The 17291-nt window shown below is 37.7% G+C and overlaps 7 protein-coding genes and 1 non-coding gene across 8 annotated transcripts, besides 1 other annotated feature; 2 read left to right on the forward strand and 6 right to left on the reverse strand.

Moving 5' to 3' along the window:
- Nucleotides 1–197: 197 nt before the first annotated feature.
- Nucleotides 198–1064, reverse strand: IDI1 (isopentenyl-diphosphate delta-isomerase IDI1; the record flags this gene model as incomplete). Its single annotated transcript, NM_001183931.1, has 1 exon — nucleotides 198–1064. One exon carries the CDS (start codon nucleotides 1062–1064, stop codon nucleotides 198–200), a length of 867 nt encoding a protein of 288 aa, NP_015208.1.
- Nucleotides 1065–1939: 875 nt separating this feature from the next.
- HOS3 (histone deacetylase) lies at nucleotides 1940–4033 on the forward strand (the record flags this gene model as incomplete). The annotated part of the gene is made up of 1 exon (NM_001183930.1): nucleotides 1940–4033. The coding sequence occupies one exon, from the start codon at nucleotides 1940–1942 to the stop codon at nucleotides 4031–4033; it is 2094 nt and encodes a 697-aa protein (NP_015209.1).
- Nucleotides 4033–4434: an origin of replication (ARS1617; Replication origin; identified in multiple array studies, confirmed by plasmid-based recombinational ARS assay).
- On the reverse strand, nucleotides 4434–7820 carry BEM3 (GTPase-activating protein BEM3; the record flags this gene model as incomplete). The annotated part of the gene is made up of 1 exon (NM_001183929.1): nucleotides 4434–7820. One exon carries the CDS (start codon nucleotides 7818–7820, stop codon nucleotides 4434–4436), a length of 3387 nt encoding a protein of 1128 aa, NP_015210.1.
- A 466-nt stretch (nucleotides 7821–8286) lies between these two features.
- YPL113C (glyoxylate reductase) lies at nucleotides 8287–9477 on the reverse strand (the record flags this gene model as incomplete). Its single annotated transcript, NM_001183927.1, has 1 exon — nucleotides 8287–9477. The coding sequence occupies one exon, from the start codon at nucleotides 9475–9477 to the stop codon at nucleotides 8287–8289; it is 1191 nt and encodes a 396-aa protein (NP_015212.1).
- Nucleotides 9478–9769: 292 nt separating this feature from the next.
- Nucleotides 9770–10954, reverse strand: PEX25 (Pex25p; the record flags this gene model as incomplete). The annotated part of the gene is made up of 1 exon (NM_001183926.1): nucleotides 9770–10954. One exon carries the CDS (start codon nucleotides 10952–10954, stop codon nucleotides 9770–9772), a length of 1185 nt encoding a protein of 394 aa, NP_015213.1.
- A 227-nt stretch (nucleotides 10955–11181) lies between these two features.
- IMT2 lies at nucleotides 11182–11253 on the reverse strand. The gene has a single exon. It is a non-coding gene; the product is annotated as a tRNA-Met (tRNA).
- A 1024-nt stretch (nucleotides 11254–12277) lies between these two features.
- Nucleotides 12278–13279, forward strand: CAR1 (arginase; the record flags this gene model as incomplete). The annotated part of the gene is made up of 1 exon (NM_001183925.1): nucleotides 12278–13279. The coding sequence occupies one exon, from the start codon at nucleotides 12278–12280 to the stop codon at nucleotides 13277–13279; it is 1002 nt and encodes a 333-aa protein (NP_015214.1).
- A 122-nt stretch (nucleotides 13280–13401) lies between these two features.
- On the reverse strand, nucleotides 13402–17073 carry GDE1 (glycerophosphocholine phosphodiesterase; the record flags this gene model as incomplete). The annotated part of the gene is made up of 1 exon (NM_001183924.1): nucleotides 13402–17073. The coding sequence occupies one exon, from the start codon at nucleotides 17071–17073 to the stop codon at nucleotides 13402–13404; it is 3672 nt and encodes a 1223-aa protein (NP_015215.1).
- Nucleotides 17074–17291: the final 218 nt, after the last annotated feature.

A 17291-nucleotide genomic window follows, 5' to 3' on the forward strand; every position in this document is an offset into this window, starting at 1 on the left:
AGAAAAAAAAAATGTGAACAATCAATGTATATTCAGAGTTCTGTAAATAAATAAAGAAAATAAAGTTTACATATTACTAAGGATTTTTGTCGCCTATTTTTACTATTTTTCAGGTGAAATGAAACGTTTTATATCACATTTTGCTATGATAACAAAGTTATTATGATTTTTATGTAGCCTATATTATTGACGCGTTGTTATAGCATTCTATGAATTTGCCTGTCATTTTCCACTTCAGAAAGGTCATCTAATTGCTCCCACCAGTTGAATAAGTAATTCTCGCAAATAATCTTAAACCAAGGCGTAAACTTGTAACTTGGGTCAGCAAACATAGTTTTCAAATCATTTGGTGAAACCCATTTGAAGTCTCTAACTTCATTGACGTTTGGGTTGACAGTCAAGTTTTCTTTAGCGTTGATCTTATAAAATAGGATGTAATCAATTTCATGTTCACCCCATGGTTCATTGCTTGGTGCCATGTAATGGATTCTGTTTAAAAAGTGAAACTTACCCCTTGTCTTAGTTTCATCTTCTGGAATACCTAATTCATGATCTAGTTTTCTCACCGCCGCAGTAATAGCGCCCTTAATCTTATCGTCTAGCTTACCCTTCAAACCTAATTCGTCATCAATACATAGTGGATGAGAGCAGCATGTGTTAGTCCAAAGATCAGGGAAAGTTATTTTTTCAGTGGCTCTTTGTTGTAAAAGTAATTCACCTTGTTCATTGAAAATAAAGACGGAGAATGCACGATGTAGTAAACCCTTTTCAATATTTTCCATTAAATGACAAACTTTCTTGGTACCGGCACCAATAGCATTATCGTCCCAATCCAAAACAATACAATTTTCATTCATTAACTTAATTTGCTCCTCATCATGACCAGAAAAACATGTTTCTCCGCTTTCGTCATTTGACGTCTCACTAGATCGGGTATTAGGTCTTTGTTGTAATGGAATAATTTCAGGAAACTCTTCCAAAATGTCTTCAGGTGTTTGGTTTTGCACTAATTTGGCGTAACTAGATACTGCACCATGGGGCATACTATTGTTGTCGGCAGTCATTGAGGTGTAATGAATTTTTGGCTTATTTTTACTCTTCCTGTATTCCAAATACGAATACTCTAATATTGAATTAAGTGGGATATACGCCTTCTTGTCACTAGAAAACTGTTTCCTGTTAAATAGATAAAAATGAATAAATAAATATAAATGGAGTTAAGACCGAAAAAGAAAGGCAACCCCCATCGACAAGAAAAGAGTTATGAATAATCATGTTTCTTAATAACAATTAAAGGGAAAAGAATCGGCTGGGCATCGTCATTGCGAAACTGTTGACTGGAAAAATTTCAATCACAATTAAGTTTTGTCCATTTCGTTCCAGCAAGAACGGAAACTTTTACCGATAGCAGCGGAAAAAAAGAAAAAAGAAAAAAAAAAGAAATTAATATAGGCAAAATAGCCGCATGAAGCCCTTAATAACCTATACTATTCTGTGACTGTTATTTATTTACCCTCGTAATATTAAAAATGTCCTATACAATTTCTGTAATAAAACCTAATTTTTTTAGGACCCTTGAGTGTTACCCTGCTCATGTTTTTATTTTTGTTTTAGAGAAATGTAAACAACAGTTTGGGAAAGTTTCAAGAATTGTAAACAACTAATCAAGGGATAATACTATTTTACTCTTTCCTTTAAACATGAAGAACTATTTTTTGTTTACGTTTTTTTCTGAATTGAACAATAAGATCTTGTTAATTTTTTTATCGCTTGATCTATTATCAGATCTTCTCTTTTGAAAAACTAGTCCTTTTCCAAATTACAAACTTTCTTTTCGTGTGGAGTTGATCAGTTCAGTTTCTCCAATACTTCTTAAGTCACTGAAAATATAACGAAAAAAAGGGCTCTGGAAGTAAACAGAGAAATTCGACGATATAATATGTCTTCCAAGCATTCAGATCCATTGGAGAGATTTTATAAGCAATTTCAAGCATTTGTTCAAAATAACCCTAATGTCATATCGGCAGCTCGAGCTGCCGCACAAATACCGGAATCTGCAAAAGCTGTTGTAGTACTATCCCCATATTCTTTACAGCATGTGTTCCCGAGAGAATGGGTAACAAAATCGTATAGGAAAACTATAGTCGAACGACCAGAAAGATTATTAGCAAGCTCGATGGGTATATCAGCTGCGATTACAATGTATCCATCCCTTTTCACCTTGAAATCCTCGCATCAAAGGAAAGGTTCATTGATGGCACCTCATGTGCTTAAAGTTCATGGCAGTAGCTGGCCGGCTGAGTTAATTGAACTTTGCCAAATGGCAGATGCTAAATTGCTAAAAGGCGAAATCGAAGTCCCAGATACTTGGAACTCAGGTGATATATACTTGAGCTCAAAGACAATTAAAGCTCTACAGGGAACAATTGGGGCCATTGAAACTGGTGTTGACTCAATTTTCAAAGGACCATCTGCAGAACATATTAGTAACAGAGCTTTTGTTGCTATACGGCCTCCTGGTCATCATTGCCACTATGGTACACCATCCGGCTTTTGTCTGTTAAACAATGCACATGTAGCCATAGAATATGCGTATGATACTTACAACGTCACGCATGTTGTCGTGCTTGATTTCGATCTACACCACGGTGATGGGACCCAAGACATTTGCTGGAAACGTGCGGGTTTCAAACCTGAGGAGGAACCTGAAGATTCATCTTATGATGATTTTGGTAAGAAATTTGCCGAATTTCCCAAAGTCGGTTATTTTTCTATGCATGATATAAATTCATTTCCAACAGAGTCGGGATTTGCCACAAAGGAGAACATTAAAAATGCATCTACCTGTATCATGAACTCTCATGACCTAAACATCTGGAATATTCACTTATCCAAATGGACAACCGAAGAAGAATTCAATGTATTATACAGGACAAAATATAGAACTTTATTTGCTAAAGCAGATGAATTTTTCAGGAGCGCAAAACTAGAAATGAATCAACAAGGGAGACCATTCAAAGGTTTGGTTGTCATAAGCGCAGGTTTCGATGCATCAGAATTTGAGCAAACTTCAATGCAAAGGCATAGTGTCAACGTTCCTACAAGTTTTTATACAACGTTCACCAAAGATGCATTGAAATTAGCACAAATGCACTGTCATGGCAAAGTTTTGTCTCTAATGGAGGGTGGATATTCTGATAAAGCTATATGTTCTGGTGTTTTCGCACATTTGATCGGTTTACAAAACCAAGATTGGGTTAAAGAATGGGGGTCTGAACAAGTCGTTAAAGAGATTGTTCGTGGTTGCAAACCGGCTTGGAAACCCTATAAGACAAAAAGAGCAAAAGATGTCATAAGAATATGGGCAGAAGAAGTTATCAGGCTGGGACGAGCAATGATACCGGAATTCGATGATATCATTTTTAAAGACGCAGTTAACAGCGCACCTTCTAATTCTCTACTAAAGGCTACTGTCGAACCAGCATCCACGTCGACAATTGCTCAAAGAATAATCAGATCTCATAGAAGCAACGCTTCCCCAGAAAAAGAACTTCATGAAAACAAGCCGAGAAGCACGGAAAAACAGGAACAAAGGGAAATTAGAAGCGATACCAAGGTCAAGCAGCTCTCGTCAAATAATAGAGCAGCTGAAACCCAAATTCCGTTTTTGCAACAAGAATTTTCCAGTGAGGATGAAGATGAAGAATACGTTTACGATGAAGAATTGAACAAAACTTTCAATCGCACGGTGGAGGATATTACCATTGATGATATTTCTAGACATTTGGAGACCTTAGAAATTGAAAAAAAAGGTGATGAAGATTCAGACCATGAGCTAAAAGAAAAAAATTGGAAAAACTCGCACCAACGCCGTCTACAAGGTAATGGAATGTATAAAATTCCCTCCAATACGAAACCGCATCGCATAAGACAGCCTCAAAACGCAAATACACCAACTTATGACGATAGTGATATATCAATGATTTCTCATGTTTCAAGAAAACATACAACAAGAAGTGGTGGAAGATGGTGATACCAATGCATATATAATGTTGTCTTGAACCCACTAAAGAAGTGACGCATATATTACTTTTTTGTATTTAGTAACACAATTTTTCTATTTTTATATTTCCTTGTATAGTTAGTAATTTTAATTTTTTTCCTTCTTTATCTCAGCTCTTCGACCATTTGGTCAAGAAGTTAGTTTTTTTCTCTTATTTTATTTGACAATATACTAATTTTATTATATGGTATTGTAAATAACATTTGAGGAATAAAAAGACAGTCACTCTATAAGCTTTATCAGCCTGACATTTTTTTATTATTACAAATATATCGTTGAAAGAAAGAAGCCTCTATACATCTCGCCCTCTTTCTATCATTAAATCAATGGAGGTTTACTGGCAACGTTATATTTCTACAATTTTAGACCATCAAACCTGAGGAATATGTATATCTACTTTCTCCCTTTCCTCTTCTTTAACTGGTTCACCACCCTGAAATATACACGCAAAGTCAGTGATGAATGGTTGAAGCATACTAATTGGAATATTTAGAGTTGGGGAAAACACGATGCATAAATTTCTTAGATTCATCTTATTAAACTTACTATTCTCATTGATCCTTACCAGCAGTTCAAAAAGAGCATACATCAACGATAGGTTAGCGTGAGGAACTAGGCCAGATTCAATAAGTTCCTTAAACCCCAATGATATTTGAACAGGATTATTATGATTTTCATCAACTACTCTTTTAAACGACAAAAATTGTTCGTCACCAAATAATAAATGGGGCAACTTTCTCAAGTACAACTTTAGTAACCCACTTACAGTATTCACACCAATGTAAAGACTTGGAGATGCCTCATCATCTTTAGCTTCAATACTTTCATTGTACCGACATAAATCTACATCGTACTCTTTATCAAACCTTTCTTGTAAAGTTTTGATAACTGTACTGGACCCGCTTAGTCTAAATATGCCTTCTTCCTGGATACCACGGTTTTTGTAAAGATACTCTAAGCAACGATAAACTACACTCGGTAAATCGTAAACGTTTTGGTACTTATGCGAACTCAATCTTAAACACGTTTCTAGTGACGAGCCAAATATTGCAGTGGACACATGTGGACCCGTAGAAGAATTTGACGAAGAGGATACTTCCATTAATTTTTTGCTTGGTGACTTAATGATAGAGTCAGGAGATGTTGGAGAATCCGAATCATTTGAAATTGTAATACCTATATGGTTCATTGCACTCGCCGGGCCGGTTAATTTTTTAAAAGGGAATAAACTTCTCATTTTGGCTCTCCTACTATCCTTCTCCTCCTCTGCATTCCCGCTTGAACTTGCTAGGAAGTTAGAGTGAGAAGATGGGTTTGAGTCAATACCATCGCTATTAGCAATGTTATTGCTACTATTACTAATATTGTTATTATTATTATATTCTTGGGTCAAATCAGTGACATATGATGGAGTATCGGTTGCTGAGATAGTTGCGTTTCCAAATTTAGAATGGTGTGTTCCTGCGCTCAAGTGAGATGCAGAATCAGTATCGTTTGCATTCCTCGAGCTAGATAACGATAAACTTTGTGAAGGATCAATGTAATCACTAAACGCAGAAAGCCATAATTCACGTTCCTTCGACGTTTCAGTACAAATATAATACTTTGTTGAGGTTGACAGTCCGCTTTTCTTATGCTCAGTGATCAAAAACCCATTTCTCGTTCCAAATCTATCTTCAGGGAGATTGGGTATAAGTTCTATAGAAGATTGTCTCAATTTAATAGTTTCAGTCAACTGATTTTTGTCAAACAATTGTAAAACATCATCGCGCAAAATACCGTACCGAACTCTCCATGTACTATTACCTGTTAGAGTCTTTGGTCTTCTCAGCAAAAGTGATCCGTCTTTCACATTATCATCCATCATTGGAGGTGTCATTACTGTATCTGTACTAATAAATTGGGCGATTTTTAAACCAACATTTTTGGGAAATTCAGGGACACTGAATATGCTTGTATAATACTGATTCAATATGTTCTTTCGCGTATCCACTTTTGTAGGTGATAAAGTCTGAAATAATTGTCTATCAGGTAACGTGGGCAATGGTAAATCGGGAACATGTGATTTCATATATACATCTAATTCGCGAACTTTATGAATAGATTTTGAAAATTTAAACATCTCCTTACCGGATTTCCTGTCTATGATTGCAATTAAAATGGATAAATCATCTTCATTATCCCTGTACAATGTGCTCAGTACTTCAATCTGGATAGTGCCAAAATCCTCCGGTTGAACGAATAATGGAATATCCGACTTAAGACTTTGGGCCACAGACTTCACGGTGCTCACGCTACTTGCATGAGGTCTTCTAAGTGTCTTCAACGAACCTTGGGGTGTTGAGCTAAATGTATTCAAGGTATTGGTTGAATGGATGGATGCCGTTTCTCCAAGTTGTTTTTGTTTTGATGAACTTTCCACGGGAGGATTTGGAGGAAGAGAAGCATTTTGACTTGTTGTTGACAATTTTGTAGAAAGATTGGGGAGTGATGAAGTTAACACAGGTTTCTTTAAATTTTTTGCACTTTGAGCACCAAAATTATCATCCTTTTTATTCAAGATAACCGGAGAAGCCAAATGGCTTGATAAAGGAGTAGAGTTTTTTATATTTCCACTAGAAGTAGGTGAGAAAAAAGTTGGAGGCGCTGGAGGTGGGGGTAAAGATTCGTTAATCGTGGATTTTATGGACAGAGGATCTTTACTGTCCGTATTGACTAGATCCTCTTCGCCAAATGAGGAGTCAAGTAATTGGGTGAAGTCGTCAAGTTTTTCTTTAGATGCTGGAGAGAAACCCAAAGCCTTGTTTTCACCCTCCTTGACTTCCAAAAGGGATGATGGACTTTTGGCTGCTGAAGTAGGAGTTCCAGTAGTGTATGCAGAGGATGTTATAGAAGAATAAACGCGGTCATTTTTTTGTATCGCGTCATTAGTTAGTTGTTGACTTTTACTTTCAGTCAGCTCATCTAAATTATTAGAGGTACTGGCCTTTAATGGAGAATGCAAATGGTTGTTGATAACAGCCGTCATTCTGTTAGGATTTTGAGGGGAACGCAAACGTTCTTGCAATGGAGATTTCGAACCTTTATTAGGTGATTTTATGGTTATCCTAGACGTCGTATAGGTAACAGAGGCAGCTGGGCTAGCCAACTGTTCTGAATGTATTTTTGTAGGGCTTGAGACAGATCTATTGATAATTTTGGGAGATGAGAAGCTACTATTTGCTTCTATTTCATCGTTTAGTATCATGTTCTGTAAATGCTTCCTACTTATTGAAGTATTTGATGTAACACCTATTTGAGGTACTGTAGGCGTTACACTTGTTTCAAGTGCAACGTCTGAACCTTGTTGCAATGGAGGGGACAATGTCGGTATTGGCAAATTAAGACTCTTGATATGCGCTTTCCTTTCAGCAGATCTTGGGGGTAACACAAATGATTGATCGTTAACGTATGAATCTCTTGAGTCATTTTGAACTTGCTCAAGCACAACTTCTAAGGAAGCTTCTCTGTTTTTTTGTAACATATCAATAACCTTTTCCAAACTCTCAATTTCAGTTTCATATTCTTGGACTTGTAGCTTTAGCTTAATGTTTTCCGTAAAAATTTCATCATAGGACGGATTTCTTTCTTTTCCTGAACATGTTCCTTTTTCTATATGTTCTATAGATTTGTCCTTTTTGGATCTATGATCATTGTACTGCGCCAACAATTCAAGGGTGGTACTACCACCATGAGTTGTGGTCAAATTATCTGTCATTGCGTGCTGTTAGTTGAGTGTGAGTTTATTCTAGAATATACACACAGATACTCCTAGCAGCCAGTGTTTCAACAAACGTGATGTTGTATATGCCTGATGTAATCACGAACTCGAACAAAAGGCAAAATGGTAGAAGGCAAGGACAAAGAAGAAAAGAGAAAAAACTTCCAGATACAAAGCTAACACACAAAGGTAAACGGTGATTAAAATGGATATATCGTTGATGTATTTAACAATCTTGAAAAATTCCGTTTAAAAAACATACCAATACGCGCAATAAAAACGGTTCTTATCTGGTACTTTACCTAGTCAGACGATTATTGTTCTTTATAAAACGGCCGCGTTTTTTTTCCAACATCACCGCCGCCATATAACTTTCGACATTCTTAGAGTTGTGGTATAAAGAGCAATGCATATACGTATGTAATCCTAATTGAAATGCTATCTTTGTAACATAATGAATGGTTCAGTTGAGCACATACTTACCATCACCTCCCTCGACAAATATGTCCTGCACATTCTCGAGTGTGATGAGTGTCTGCTTTATGACCATGTCGGCAACTGTGCTGCCGATATGTGGCAAAGCTGTAACATCCCATCTGCGAAGTAACTCTTGCTTAACGCGTGTTTCCTCATTTTTAAACACATCGAGACCACAGCTTGCCACTTTTCCAGATTCAAGAGCGTCTAGTAGCACATCTTCATCTATGCATGTGCCTCTCCCAACGTTAACTATCCTGACACCATCTTTACACCAGGCCAAACTTTTACGATTGATAATATTGTTTGTAGAGGCCGTACTGGGCAAGGCCAAAATGATCAAATCCGCATTCTTCCAAGTATTTGGATCATCTAGATCAGAATGGTACTTAGCGTTGTAATCAAGTAGACTCTTTTGGACGGGACCGGTCCTTTTGTAGTATTCAATGCTCATGTTGAACACTTTGTGCAAGTTAGACCCTATATTTTGTCCGATGGAGCCAAACCCCAATATTAGAACTTTTTTATTCATTGGAGATTCCATTTTTTTCCCGCCAACCGTGTACTTTTCTGCTAAATGTACCACTTTCCTATCCTTGTTAGGCTTGCATTTGTCTGTTCGAGAGGGAAATTTCATTTCCTGACCGTGGTAACTATCTGTAACAATTTCATACGAGTCACTAGAGATATATTTCTTACACTGTTCAACATTACCATTTTCCACGTATTTAAAACAATATTCCCAAAATGAAGTCATTCTAAAGCAGCTAATTGCTAGGAAAATAGCCAATTCTGTGACATGGTCAGCAGCATGTGGTCCAATGTTGCATAAAGTGATACCTTTCGATCTTAATAACTTACCGTCAATAAAGTCACAGCCGACCCATGGTACAAGGATTACTTTTAAAGATGCGGGGAAGAATTCAATATAACTCGAAGGGTTTCCTAACACAGTGAAAAACTCCTCAGTGAGCCAAAAGCCGTTTATTCTATGAGTTTCCAAAAATTTAACAAAATCATCCTTTGTGGACATCTCATATTTATAGAATTCTACCCTTTCTGCCAGTTTGCGATATTCAGGAAGATGACTGGCGACTTCCCATTGGGTTTTATAAGGCACCAAAATTCTTGGTTTGGCAGAATAAGTTACATCTGCTATGTCAATTGAAGTAATCATTGTTATTTAAAGGTTGCTACTTTTGTACACTCAAGTATTTTTCTGTATTTGAGAGAGAGCTATTTGTACTCCACACTCCACCTTTTAGATCTGCGTCAAAGTGTCAGAATAAACATACCGTAAAACGGAATGACTACCGCCACCCCAATGACATAAAAACGGAAGAAAAAGAGCAAAAACCGAGCGCCAAACTATCTTATTCAACGAATCAAATAACAATACAAATGCAGAGGTAAAACATTATTCGCCACATATATATGTACATATCTATATGTATACATATTTTTATATATCAATCTTTTGAAGAGCAAAGTGACCTCTTTGTTGTTATCCAAAGTTTAACCAGTCCAGTTAAGCCGGATCCCAGGGACAGAACGGCATACGTTCCCTTTGGAGTTTTTAAATTTAGAATATCTGATGTATTAGCCATGCAATCAAACGATAATCTTGCAATATCTAAATAAACAAGTGTCTTTTCATCCTTGATGGCCTTTAGTTGTTTGTGTATTAACACCTCTGCGTCGTTATTAACATTTAGGTCATTTAACAACTGTTTCCTAATTGGCGATTGTGAGCCATCGTCTTTATGGGCCTGATGCATCAGTATGGGTGAGAGTAGTAACGCGTTATTTTGAACTTTTAGTTGCACTTCCAATTCTAATTGTCTCTTCTGTAAGCTTTGCAGGTTGAGCCAATGGTCCTTCAAGCTTAAAAGAATGTCGTATTGCCATGCAAGAGACTCTTGTCTACTGACAAAGGAATAGAATGATTTATTTGTCCATATTTTCAATTTGTATAGCAAGTCTAATTCATCAAAGATACCATAATACAAGTCCAAAAATTCTCTCAATGAAGCTTCATTAAACCATATTTTCTTAATTTGGTCAATTTGAAAGTTGCACTTTCTGGTTTTATTGAATTTCCCCAAGAAACTGCACACTCGGAATGGTGTGCCGCCAAACCTTAAAATATATCTAAAAGTACTTAATTGTTGACTGATAAAATCAATTTTCTTGTCAAAATTTCTCAAAAGAGACAGGAGAAGTACTTTAATTACCGTGATTGGATGCCTTAGTGCGACTTTTACAGTCAGATTTTTCAAAATCTTGGTATAGTACGTTAATACGGAAGGGTCCAAAACAGTTAAATTTCGCTTAGACTTTTCGATAAACAGTTTTAATATATCCAGAGCGTATTTGATAATTTTGGCTAATTTGTCTCTACCAGATAGAGAATCCAATATATATTTTAAGATGGTAATATTATCCACCATCTTTGTTTTTGCTTGAGAATCCTCATCATCACTTCTCGAGGATTCAGTATGCGACTCGCTTCCACTGCCTGCACTGAACTTCTCTGCACCGGCGTCTGATGAATGTGGATGGGTATTGTCATCCTGGGCGTCCTGGTAACTTGCCCCAGAATAAGGTGGTGTTTCTGAACCGGAAACGATATCTGTCGTGCCAAACTGACTCATTGTTTTACGACCAGTTTCTATAGGTGAAGACTTACAGGGAAGTTGAGGATATCGACTCTATTTGTTACTTTCTCCAGCATACAAATTACCGATGATTCTGAGAAGAAAGAAGAAAAACGTATTTCAAAAATTATATAACCTGAAATAATAAGCCCAATCCCACCGGAATTTCATATACTATCACCGACCTGGAAAAAAAATGAAGAGTAAAAAGAAAAAAATAAATTTAGCGCCGCTCGGTTTCGATCCGAGGACATCAGGGTTATGAGCCCTGCGCGCTTCCACTGCGCCACGGCGCTGCTAAATCATGTGAGTTTAGCGCGTACCGAGCAAATTCACCAAAATATTTACATCCAATTTGCTCCCCTCACTCTTCCCCGATGTCGGTTGTGATTACTGCTACGCATGGCGACTCTTAATTTCTTTCAGGTATAGTAACATTTACTCCTTTAAGTAATTGTCTATTTTTCCTCGACACTGTATGTAGTTACCTTTCAAGGAAGCTATTCCAATACCATCGTGAGAAAAACTCTATTGGATACTTCATCTAGCTCGTATATATGCTTTTTAAACTTTATACCAAACCGTGTAGGCAAAACTGGACCGCCCGGTAAGTTCTGCTATTAACAAATTAAATAAAATTGGCCAAACTGAGGATTGACAGTTCTGAATATCCAAGATTACTGACTTCAATTTTCTCACTTCTCATCATAATATTCCGCTGATTTTTACATACCGTATATCCAATTTACGGCCCTTCACATATAGCGGCGAAATGATGGTAAAGCTACGCATACTGTCTGACAGGACCCTATTCTAGCAACCTTACATGAAACAAAAACAAACAACATCACATCATACGGATGAACTACGGGTGCAATCCCTGACTCATCAATGTTTATCATAAACTTAGATATCAACACTGATAAACCCCACCTCTATTTTTACTGGTTCTTCACTTTTTCGATGCCGCACCGTCGCCCGCGATCCCCGCCCTTTGATTGCTCCTTCCATTAACAGTTTTTTTCTATCCCTTACAAGAAGCCGAGACGCCGCGAAAATATCGGCTAGTGCGAATAGTCTCTAGCTCTTGCCCTTCGCAAAGCACCGTGCTGCTAATGGCAATCAACAGCGCATCGCCGCTCGCTGAATTTTTCACTTAGCGGTAGCCGCCGAGGGGTCTAAAGAGTATATAAGCAGAGCTTGCGGCCCACTTTCTATCAAGATCTAAGACTGTTTCTCTTCTCTTGGTCTGTATATGTTTTCTCAAAGTTAGCAGAAACAACAACAACAACTATATCAATAACAATAACTACTATCAAGATGGAAACAGGACCTCATTACAACTACTACAAAAATCGCGAATTGTCCATCGTTCTGGCTCCATTCAGCGGCGGTCAGGGTAAGCTTGGTGTCGAGAAGGGCCCTAAATACATGCTTAAGCATGGTCTGCAAACAAGCATAGAGGATTTGGGCTGGTCTACGGAATTAGAGCCCTCAATGGACGAGGCCCAATTTGTGGGAAAGTTGAAAATGGAGAAGGACTCCACAACTGGGGGTTCCTCTGTTATGATAGACGGTGTCAAGGCTAAAAGAGCAGATTTGGTTGGTGAAGCCACCAAGTTGGTGTACAACTCCGTGTCGAAAGTGGTCCAGGCGAACAGATTCCCCTTGACCTTGGGTGGTGATCATTCAATAGCCATTGGTACTGTATCCGCGGTTTTGGACAAATACCCCGATGCTGGTCTTTTATGGATAGACGCCCACGCTGATATAAACACCATAGAAAGCACCCCCTCTGGAAACTTGCACGGCTGTCCCGTGTCATTCCTAATGGGTTTGAACAAGGATGTCCCACATTGTCCCGAGTCGCTCAAATGGGTTCCAGGCAACTTGAGCCCAAAAAAGATCGCGTATATTGGGTTGAGAGATGTTGATGCCGGAGAAAAGAAAATCTTGAAAGATCTGGGTATCGCCGCCTTTTCCATGTACCACGTTGACAAATACGGCATCAACGCTGTCATTGAAATGGCAATGAAAGCCGTGCACCCAGAAACAAACGGTGAAGGTCCCATTATGTGCTCCTATGACGTCGATGGTGTAGACCCATTATACATTCCTGCTACAGGTACTCCAGTGAGAGGTGGGTTGACCTTGAGAGAAGGTCTTTTCTTGGTGGAAAGATTGGCCGAATCCGGTAATTTAATTGCGCTAGACGTTGTTGAATGTAACCCTGATCTGGCTATTCATGATATCCATGTTTCAAACACCATCTCTGCAGGTTGCGCCATTGCAAGGTGTGCATTGGGTGAAACCTTATTGTAGTTTATATCATCATCCCTTTTATCAAAATAAGCATTCTCTTTTTATTTTAGTTAAGCACATGCATACATAAATTTACGAACAAAAAAAGAAAATAAATTAAAAATAAAAGTAGTGTATCTTCGTTACTTTTCATTCTTTTTGGTTAACCCACGTCTAATTGCCAATACACTATCGACGATCACGGCATCTACACCTGCTTCAATTTGTATACTGGCATTTTCGGGATCATTGTTGTCCACACCGTAAGTGACACATACCAGCCCATTAGACTTAACCACTTGCACCAACCGTGGGGCCTTTAAAATGGGTGCTGCAGCAGATACAATCCCCAATAAATTCCACTTCTTAGCAAATCTTATACCGTTTTGTAACGATGAGGCTCTCAAATCGGCCATCTGTTCACTTCCACCTTCCGTCAGGAACAAGATCGGAATAACCGGTTGCTTTAACGAAAGCATGATGCAAATATCCGGATGAAATGACGAAAAAATGATGTCCCTACCATTCGCATTGTCAAAAACTACTTTTAACACGGTGTCAACCCAATGGTTCATTTCCATCATTATTTGCCCTAACTCTTCCTCTTCTGCCTCATCAAGCATGGGAAACTTACATTCTATGTTAAACCCAACGTTGGCAGGGATTTTCTTGAATAGTTCTTTCAAGGTAACAAATGATGAAGCTATTGAATGTCCTCTAGCGTTTCCCTTAAAATTGTTCTTTTTAAATGTTTTGGTTAGCCTCATTCGATTGTCAGACCAATGAGCATTGTTGGACTTCCCATTCGGGTCGTTGTCGTGTAAATCCCAAGCTCTCCTCAATGTACTAACGTCTGAATCATCTACCGAACGCCCTCTATATTTTTGTAGTGCTGTATCTGCTCCATTTACATGATGAGGTGAGTGACCTGCTCCACGTTGAATGTGCTCTTTATCGGCATTGTTCAAATCTAAAAACTGTTCCAGCGTCAATTCATGCATGGGGATATCGACACCTGTTTCAGCTACGAGAAAATCGTGATATACCACTGGTACGTTATCCTTCGTCAACTGAACATCAAACTCTACATACGATGCTCCCAATGAGGCTGCCATGATGAAAGACTCGACTGTGTTCTCTCCAATTTGTAATGATTTATTAGGATTATTTTTACCCAGGCCTCTATGTCCTATAACACGAGTGGACACTAAGGATTTCCAGTACGTTTCTGTTCTTTCTAAGGGCAGTTGTGGATGTTCAAATGGTGTGATAATAATATATTCAAATTTCAGCGTCCCAAGTATCTCCAGTGTATGATTAGCGATGATGGGGACCGTCACGCTACCATTTAATATACTTCTATTAACTCCCACTGAGCTGTACGACTTATTCAACATGGAAACACCCCTTGCCATTACGTAATTATTGTTATTTTTTTGACAATCTATTCTATTATGGGTCTCCAACGAGCGTGTTCCATATGTTGGCACAATATCAAAATATAATGTATGAGAATAATCAACTTTGAAAGGCACTTTGAAGTCTACTGCGTCCACATTATCATCTAATGGTAAATCTAAGATTACAGAAGATTTATCAATTGAATCATTGCATGAAATTACTAACGATAATGCACAATCTGTTTCCAACCCAATAACTTTTGCTAGTGCTTCCGAGCTTAATGAAATTGAAGGGCTTTTGTTTCTTGTGTCATTACTTCCCAATGTTATTAGTATAAGTGATTCATTATTATCCAGGAATCTGTGTCCATATGACTTTATTGGTCCGGCCAGTTTTCCCAAGGACCCTTTATTACCTCCGTTTCCATTTTCATTTCTCTCATTTAATTCTCCGGCACTAATTTCGTTTAGTGGTTCTTTCTCTTCGCTACCACTGTTCAACTGTGAATGGGGATGCGTGACCAGTTCGTCTCTGATTTGAACCATATCAGCAATGTGCAAATGACCGCGCAATACCGCGTGCTCCATCGGCGTCCACCCACCTTCATCTTCAATATCAAAGTTCGCGTTGTTGGCTATCAAGAGCTTTACAATGTCCGTAAACCCTTCTGCTGCTGCAACGAAGATAGCTGTCCAGCCAAAAAGTTTTTCTCTTATTTCAAGGTCGGCTCCATTGTACAACAAACACACAGCAGCTTCGAAAAAATTTAATCTACAAGCAAGATATAGCGGTGTTTCATGTAATTCGTTGTCTTGATAATTAATATCAAACCTTTTTGATGATAGGAGAACATGTAAAAGGGGATAGTTATTCCACTCAGTGGCCAAATGTAACAAACTTGAACTTTTTAATTTCACGTTCGGATCCAAAGATTGCAATAAGACTTCTGTTGTTTTGGGATGAGCACCCAACACACATAAATGTAAAGGTGTCAATGATTCGGCATCTCCGAACGCGGAAACGTCATCAATAGGGATTTCATTCCAGATATTCCATTCTTTCATTAACTTGATAATCAACTTCGTAACTTCAGATAAGCCATACTGGCAAGAATAATGCAAGGGCGTTCTCTTGTAATTATCATGCTGAAAAAGGCATGGTCTTAAATGAATTGGTAACTCCTCTAAAATATAAGAGAGTGTACAGGCCGAACTTTTTTCCTCCTCTGTAATGCTATCTGATTCTGCCGGGGCAGATAGGGTCGTATGCAGGGTTCTTAAATCTGTTACAATTTCTCCCTCACTATTAGTATATTTTGAGGGTTGTGACTTCTTTTTCCTACTTAAAATTTCCTGTTTTCTGATTAACTTCCCGATTGCAATTATGTGATGATGGAAAAAATTTCTTCTGTTAATATCTTCCGAGTCATTTAGAGACGGAATAACCTTTAAGATAGCATCAATACATGCCAGTGATTTAGACAGTGCTGCCTTGTTTAAAACACTTATCATAATTCTTGTTGGAATCAAAGACAATTCCGAATATAGGTTTGTTAGCTCTCTAATCAATCCTTTGCTATCATCTTCTTCTATAAAAACGCAAATAATCTTAAAGAATTCTGTATTATCATTAGCATTTGCGTTCGGCGAGGTACTCCTCATTACTCTCTCGTAAGAATTTATCCTGAACGTCACTTGTTCCCAGATAGTTTTTAGCAAACTCAAATCTTTGGTAATAAGAGAATCATTAGCAAATTGTAACGGCAAGATTCTAGTTTTCATAGTTGACATTTGCTGATTTGTGCCGACTTTTTTATCCAGTTTCTTTAAAATCTTACCAAAAGCTCTCTTATTTAGTTCAGCGTACCACTTTAAGTTTCTAAATTGTTTTCTTAACTCAGCTAAGATAGACTGAATTTCAATTAAGTCATCTTTATGGTAAGATAGACGGCTGGCTTGACTTGTTCCCTTTAAAAGCATATTCATCTCTCTCGTATCCTTTGTGAGTAAGGTTTGCGCTACTGCATCTTCTTTGTTGGCATCGACCACTAATGTTGATTTTATCTCATTGAATTGATTAGAAGAAAGCAATCTCTCAAATCTTTTCTTATATTCCGCATACTGGGAATTGTAAAATGTATCAACCTTCTCAATATCCCTGTCAACTGCAAAGAAAAACGACGCCAATAACTTTTGGATTTTTGGAGAGTCCAAATAATTTTGAGCACTATTAGATGAATCTCTCATTTTTGTTGGTGGCCTGCCTTCATCATAGCTATTCTTGTTATGTGCCCTATATATGTCTTCTTGAAGTCTTGTAATTTCTTTAATCATTTTCTTCAACGACTTGTAGCCAACATATTGACTTGACCACTCTGGAATGCGATGATTGGCAAAGGTTTTTCCGAACTTCATTGATTATATTGTTTGATTATATAAAGACCTTACAGTTTCAGTAGTTTGTCACCTTAGTTGGAGATAGTGGCTATTTTTGTGTAATTTGATGAGGGTTCCCTTCTTAGTTGGGTTTAAATTTTTTGCTACCGTTGCCTTATTGTTCAATGAAGCACTAATTGCAAAACTTAAACTCTTTAATAGTCTCACTTTGTAAGACAATAATTTATTTTTTACTT

This window comes from Saccharomyces cerevisiae, chromosome XVI (genome assembly GCF_000146045.2).
Source record: "Saccharomyces cerevisiae S288C chromosome XVI, complete sequence".
Lineage (NCBI taxonomy): Eukaryota > Fungi > Ascomycota > Saccharomycetes > Saccharomycetales > Saccharomycetaceae > Saccharomyces > Saccharomyces cerevisiae.